This window comes from Dendrobium catenatum, unplaced genomic scaffold, assembly GCF_001605985.2.
Source record: "Dendrobium catenatum unplaced genomic scaffold, ASM160598v2 fragScaff_scaffold_1470, whole genome shotgun sequence".
Classification (NCBI taxonomy): Eukaryota; Viridiplantae; Streptophyta; class Magnoliopsida; order Asparagales; family Orchidaceae; genus Dendrobium; species Dendrobium catenatum.
The window spans coordinates 1,926,609-1,934,435 of NW_021319932.1; the positions used below are offsets into that span (position 1 = coordinate 1,926,609).

The following is a 7,827-nucleotide window of genomic DNA, read 5'->3' on the forward strand; positions in this document are numbered from 1 at the left end:
TTTTAAATCAGTTTTTCAGTACAAAAATTTCTTGTTCAAAACAATTTTGTATTAAAAAGTTGTCGTAAAAAGCAATATAAAAGCCGTTCCAAATAAAGCCTGCATGTTAATTATTCTCTCTCTCTTGTCTTCTTTTTCTACATATTTTTTTTTTCCTCCTATTTTTTTCTTATTCTTCATTTTATTTTTCTCTTCATTTTCTCTTCTTCATCATTTCAGAGAGGGAGAACATCCCTCGTCCTCAACCTCATCATTTTTCCCTCATCAAAATGATAGCTGATAGGTTGCTTCATTGAATGTTATGATTGTAATAAAATTATCAAGATAGTGAAATCGAATAGGGCAAGGACAACGAACCAGCACAAGGAGGTTTAATATTCGACCTTCGAATCAGATGATGTAATAAATTATAATATTATTAAAAATTTTAAAAAAATATGATAATGATATTATCATTTCAAATGTGAGACAATAAATTAAATGAAATAAAAAATTATGAAACATGAAACTTATATAATTAATTAAAAGATTTTCTTTTTAAATCTCACATAAGAGCAAAAATCTCTCAAATCTCATAATTCTAAAAATTTATACTCATAATAATATAGTAAATTTAAATTTTGTGGTAATTGAACCAACCGATTCTTTTGAATCGGGGAACAGTCCACTAGTTTAGGGCTGCAAGCGAACCAAACATTTGACGATCTACTCATGTTCAGTTCTATTAAAGCTCTTTTCTAATCGTTTAACTAACTAAACAAATAAACTTGAACAACATTTTTAATACTCGATTCTTAAATAAACAAACTTGAACACTAATGTGTTTGATTCATTTATGTTCACGAACAACATCATTTGAAGCTCGTGAACAAGCTCGATAAGAAGCTTAATAAAAGTTTGATTCGTGTTCGATTTAGAACTCGTGAATAAGCTCGATAAATATATTCATTTAGTTTAATCATTTTTTTATTTTAAACAGATAACTGTTTTTCCTATAATTTTAATTTCATTTTTTTGTATACCTTTAGTAGAATGAATTTGTTCATGAACAAGAGACATTTCATATTTGTCAATGTTTGCTAAATTGTTTGTGTAAGATGTTCATGAACAAATATAAGATGAATTATATATCATTTGTTCATGAACGAGCTCATTTGGTATCTCGAAAGTACTAGTTATGTATATATTCATGATCTTGCTCATTTGATAGCTCAAGAATATTCATTAGATTTGTTCATGAACGTTCTTTTTTTATAATCTAAAAAAAATTGCTAAATATGTTCACGAACATAACTCGTTAATGCTTGTTTGTTTAAAGCTCGATAAGCACTAAAATGAACCGAACATGAACACCATTAATTTAAACAAATCAAACATGAACATAAACAATAATGCTCGAATCAAACACGAACCGAACTTGAACAAGCTAATAATAAATGAACTCAAACATGATCACTAACATACTCGACTCGGTTCGGTTCATTTGCAGCCCTTTGAAACCAAGGACGGTTCTGATAAGTTTAATCTAGTTTGTGCATAAGTAATTTTCAGAGTGGATTGAATCGGTCTTGTGCCTGACTCACAACTAAACCGACCTGTCCGATCCAATTTATTTTTTTGGTTGTAACTGATGAAAGTATTTTTACACCGCCGTGCCACAAAGTTTTCAATGCTTGCAACATCCTCTAAGACACTCATGCTCAGCTTCCCCAAATTTTGAAGCTATATTACAATTTATATATTAAAAAAAAGGGAACAAAACTTATTATTTAGAACTAATGCACTCTCTCTAAGAGTATTTACTCAAGATATAAAAAATTTTCTCCTTTAAAGTGACATTGAACATGTGACGCCCCAGGCATCCAGGTTCGTACAGACGAAAATGGCAGATTTCTTCACAAATTTCTTCAGTTCGTCCAGTACTAAAGTCAGATCGTACGGGACTAACAGCACAAAAAAAATCAGCTTTTTTAAGGATTTTACAGAACATACCTATATTAATAATATTATAACTCAAAAGTTGTAGGACAAAATAATATCACCTGTCATATGATTTCCTAAGACTGTTCTTAACAAAAATAGGTAATATTCAATCAAAATTGTGGTAGAATTTGGAACACATGATCTATATTTGTATAGAAAAACTTGAAAGCTTCCAACTATGTGCTCCTCACCAAATGCTAGAAAAATGAATATTAGTCCCATAGAGTTCATTTATTTCTTGTGTTATTTTTATCAAATTGTACATGCTTAAAAAGAAATGTTTTAATTAGCATAAATCACTTTCAATTAGATTAAGCTTTCGTTTGGGACTGCTTCTTAATACAAAAAACTTTAGAATTAAAAATTTTTATAGTAAAAAGCTAGTTTAAAAAATAGGAAGAAAACTTCCCCAAACGAAGCCTAACTAATGTTTTTTTTTTTTTTTTTTTCCGTTTATGCAATATAAAAATAATACTCTTAGATCCTTCATGAACCTCAATAAAAGATGAGTCATTTCACCATTCCAATAAAATAGAGAATTCTAATAATTAGTAAGTCGACTCTATTCGACCTCCTTAGTCGTTTTAGCCTTTTTGATGAAAAAGTAAATGAAGAAAAATAAACCTGAAGCTAGTCAGCTCTTCACCCCTTCTATTTCCTGATATCCTGCACGCAAACGGCTACGAGGTCAATGAAGAAGATAGCGAGAAGGAGTTCGATGGAGGCCAGTGAAAGTATGATACAGGCCGTAGCTCTTTATAGAGCAATATCCCAACAGGTGAAGTCTAATAAGTCGATATGGGGAGGAGACGCTGCAGGGTCATAAGGATGAAGTGATAAGGCATATGCTACAACAATTGGGAGCTTCACGATAGGGATGCGGAATTTCTCTCGTTTACGAGCAAAGCTAAAGGGTTAAATTTGTCAAGCTATGGGATTTGGAAAATCAAGGTTTTACGATAAAACGAGGTGAGATTGGGATTTATATTTCTATAGGATTTATAGGATTCGTTTTCTGGCGTTTGGTCTAATTTACCTTAAATCTTGCTCAAATCTTGCATCCAAACAACCCCTAAGGGTTATATAAAGGTGAAGCTTAGTAGGTACCAGCATTTTCACATTCGGGGGTTGAGAAGAAGGTGACCTCAAGCCAACCTTCCTCCATTTGATCTCATTCTCCAAAGTTGCAGCAACTCAAAGACTGATGTCAAACTAACTAAAAAGTTCAAAATCTATCCTTTTGTACTCTTTCTCCACTTCAATATATCTTGGTTTAAGCCTTAGGAAGATAAGATAATGTATATGATCATGTGCCAAGAATGAGTAAGATATTTTGGGCTCAAATCAACTATTCCTATTCATATTAGAACTCTATCTAGTTTTGTTCAAGATTAGATGAGAATTAAGCCTACTTTGAACAACTATTTAAGCCTACTTTAACCAACTATTTAGCTAGATTTGAATGAAGCTTTCAACATTGGATAAGGTGGGCTCAAGGTAGTCCAGGTGACTATTTGGGAGGGTAATATGTATTCTTAGCCATGCATAGGTTCAAAGCTAATTAATACATGCTTAATAAAGATTTAACTAAGTTTGATTTTTGAATTATTTAATTTGGCCAATATCTTAAACATTTGACAATGTGGAATTAAGATGCCCTAAGTGGTTTCTAGGAGTAAAATGGCTAATTGAGGTCTAGAGGAACCTAACTAGGCCATTTTAATGGGTTTGGGTTTAGGTTTTTAGCTAATTAACTTACATTTGACTATATTTGATTATTTAGACCTAGATGTGACTAAGGTTCAATTAGGTTAACTTAGGGTGTCCTATATGGGTCGACTAAGGTCTAAGACCACGTTTAAGGAGCTATAACTTATATGATTTATCTTTGGGCTAGCCTAGGAGTGCTAGGTAATAAAGTGGTCAACGTGCGCTTCAAATATAAAATAGGTTGAGGGTTGACTTTTGGTCTAACTAAATTAGCCTAGATCTCTCTAGCACATGCTATGGGTGGTTATGGCTGTGTGAAAGTTCCAAACATATATGCTAGGGAGTCAAGGGTGGACTTATCAGATCATAGGTCCAAAAAGGCGGAATGGTGCTAAGTATAACCAAGTAGGTGTAACATGGTATCATAGGTAGACTAAGTAAAGAGAGTGTGTTAGCATTATGATTCAAGATAATAGGCCCAATACATATTAGTCTAGTGATCATAATCCCCGAAAGGTTGCTATTGGATGTGTGTACTGCAATAGAAGAAGTGTGAGAGACATCTCTTAAATAAACATAAAAAGAATATAAGGTGTATAAAAAACCCCAAGTGTCAAAAGAATGATGCCAATAAAGAATTTATCTAATTATGGACAACCAATATCAAAATTCACACATTTTATGAGAAGTTAAAAGTTTTTCTCCTTCATATAGCTCACCACCTTTTCTCATTGGCATTATCGTGCTATGAAATATTGCCGACAATTTCAACATTTCCATCGTTCATCAGTGATTAAGCAGTGCAGGGCACATATCCAAAAACTTTAATCATCAATGTCAAAGAATCCAACATTGAATAAATCATATCTGATTCTTGATGTTCCCATCCTTTTGCTATAAACACATGAGCCTCCTTCTTTACTTCAATCCAGCTATAACCAGGCTCCTTCACAGTCCCAATTTGGTCCATCCTCTCCCTTATCATCTCTACTTCTTCCCACATACCCTTAGAAGCAAGTATATTTGACATTAGAACATGTGACCCACTATTATTTGAATCTAACGACATTGCTTTTCTTGCTGCATGCCTTCCCAATTCAACATCTCCATACACTCTGCATGCACTTAACAAGCTCCTCCACACTGCTGCAGCAGGTTTGATTGGCATCTGTTCAATAAATTCTTTCGCCTCCAGCAATCTCCCAGCACATCCCAATAGGTTAACTACAGAAGCATAATGCTCCATGCCTGGTTCAATTCCAAAATCAAGTTTCATTGCACAGAAGTGAGACAATCCTTCCTCGACTAGCCCGGCATGGCAACATGCGGTGAGCAAACCAACAAATGTTACATAGTTCGGTATCATTTTCTTGCGAAGCATTAAATCGAAAATTCTAAGGGCTTCTCCAGAATGCCCATGCTGTGCACACCTGGAGATCATTGAATTCCAGCATGCAACGTCTCTTTCATTTGTTGCTTTGAATAAAGTTTTAGCATCTTCAATACTGCCACATTTTGCATACATGTCAATAAGTGCATTCAAAACATGCGAATCGAATTCTAGACCTGCTTTTATAATTTGAGCATGAAACTGGGAACCATGGAAGAGACTAGCAAAAAAACTAGCCATTACAACAACTGAAGTAAAGGTAAATTCATTAGGCCTCATTCCAACAATGCAAAGTTGATGGAAGAGCTTAAGAGCTTCTTCACCTTGACCATTCTGGACATACCCAAATAGCATAGCATTCCACATGACCAAATCCCGCTCTTCCATCTCATCAAACACTTTTCTTGCATCCTTAAGATATGAACATTTAGAGTAGGCGTCCACCATAGCACTGCCAGCATAAGGTTCCAATGTTATACCAGACTTAATTATTAGGCAATGAACTTGCTTGCTAGCATCAACCTCATAAAACGACGTGGATACTCCGATGAGGCTCACAAAAGTTAGAAGGCTTGGATGTAATGACAAGGATCTCATCCTATTGAATAGAGCAAAAGCTTCTGAAATCTCATCATGTCTCGCATATCCTTCTATCATGGCATTGTAAGAAACCACATCTTGTCGATTCATGGCACAAAACAAAACTCTTGCTTGAGCTAAAGAATTACATTTGGCATACATGTCAATAAGAGCATTATTCACATATCCATCAAACCACAAATTAGCTTTCATGGTATATGCATGAACTTGCTTACCACGTTCCAAATCCACTAAAGAACCACATGAACTCAGAACACTTGTGCAAGCAAATGCATCAGGCCTCCACCCTAGCCTGCTCATCTCTGTAAACAAAACCAGTGCATCCATGTCATATGAATTCTGCATATAGCCAGCAATCATAGTGGTCCAAGATACAAGATTTTTGGTAGAAATCCTCTCAAATACTTTCCTCCCAGTTCCCACCTTAGAGCACTTACAGTACAAATCAACAAGCACATTATTGATGGAGACATCCATCTCAATTCCCCTCCTATACACATAACCATGTGCTTGTCTACCACCTTCGAGAAATTCCGTGGCTGCACAGGCACTTATCAGACTAGAAAGGACGAACATATCAGGTTTCACTCCTGCCACCTTCATTTCCCCAAACATCATTAGGGATAACTCGTGCTGCCCAGTTTGCGAAAACCCTGACATAATGGCAGTCCATGTAACAGAGTTCCTAATTGGTAGCTCGTCAAATATCAACATTGCTCCTTCCATGCATCCAATCCTTGAATAGAAGTTAATCAGTGCAGTGCCCACAAAAACATCCAAGAGAAAACCTGTTTTAATGGCAAGACCATGAACTTGAAACGCACAACCAATGACAACTGCGGACTGACAACAAGCTCGCAGGACACTGGCAAGGATGAACTCATTTGGGTGTTCGGAAAAGGTTGATGATCTTCTGAAGCATGAAAAGTGGGAGAGGGCATCTTCAGCTTCGCCATGCTGCGTGAACATAGAGATCATTGAGGACCATGATATGATGTTTCTTTGAAGCATTCGATCAAACACTTGGCAGGCTTCCTGAAGAAGGCTGGATTCAGAGTAGCATTTGATAAGGAGATTGTTGATGAAGAGGTCAGACTGGAGGCCAGAGACAAGGGCTTGGGCGTGGATTGGTTGGAGAAGATGGTATTGTAGGGTTTGGCTTGAGATGCATGATTGAAGGAGGTCAGCAATGATGGCTTGACAATGACGGCTAGAAGAAACCAGCGAAAGCGCCGGTTTAAATTTAAATATCATGCGATCTTGGCATCGGCCAGTTTGAAGAAATTCGCCTTTACGTACAGATTTTGGTTCAGTCACTGAACTAGGTTTGAGGGTTTAACGGTAGAATCCGAGGGTTTTGTATTGGTCGTTTGTTGCCCGTGATTAACCCTAAATCCTACCAAAAGGTTTCCATCATCTAAAAAATAAACAATCTTACCATTTTTAAAGTTCCTATTCACCTCGGTTTTGCATTAAATTATTGATTTAGTAGATTCAGCGGATTTACGGAATTTTGAAAAACAAAAAAGCGCGGGAGAACGTTGAGGGTTAACTTGCCTTCGCCGGCGACCTCCGGAGAGAACGATGAGGTTTAACTTGCCTTCGCCGGAAACCTCCCGGACTTCCTAGCTTCTTCTAGCTTACGACTTCCTCGCTCGTGAGGGCTTCAATAGCCCGCTTAACGGGAAGAGGAAAGAAAGACAACGGGGGAGACGTCGGGAGGCTGCCGAAATTTGGACTGAAGATTCAATGACTTGGACAAAACTTGCACTTGAACTTGAACTCGGACCAGAACTTGTACTTGGACTTGAACTTTAAAAAAAAAATAAAAAAAAAAAATGAATGACATAAAATTCAAATGATTAAAATGGTCATGAATTTAACTTGAAAACAATTATTAATATGAAGCAAATTGAGATTATAATTAAATGTTATTGATTGACAATGCAAATCTTAACATGCAAAGTAAAAAAAAAAAGATTGCAAGAATTAATGATTTGATTATAAAGCCCTGATATGAGTTTTTGGGTCAACCTAATTGACTCATAACATGAGACTTGATTCATCATGTAGCAAAGCTCATTTAATTACAAGATATATGAAACTATCTTCAAATCATCATGTATGTTGCAAATAATATGTAG

At 35.8% G+C, this 7,827-nt stretch overlaps 1 protein-coding gene across 1 annotated transcript; it reads right to left on the bottom strand.

Annotated features, from left to right (window-relative positions):
* Positions 1-4,315: 4,315 nt before the first annotated feature.
* On the bottom strand, positions 4,316-7,344 carry LOC110110459 (pentatricopeptide repeat-containing protein At4g39530). The gene has a single exon (XM_020841946.2). It carries the CDS (start codon positions 6,935-6,937, stop codon positions 4,487-4,489), a length of 2,451 nt encoding a protein of 816 aa, XP_020697605.1. The 5' UTR covers positions 6,938-7,344; the 3' UTR covers positions 4,316-4,486.
* Positions 7,345-7,827: the final 483 nt, after the last annotated feature.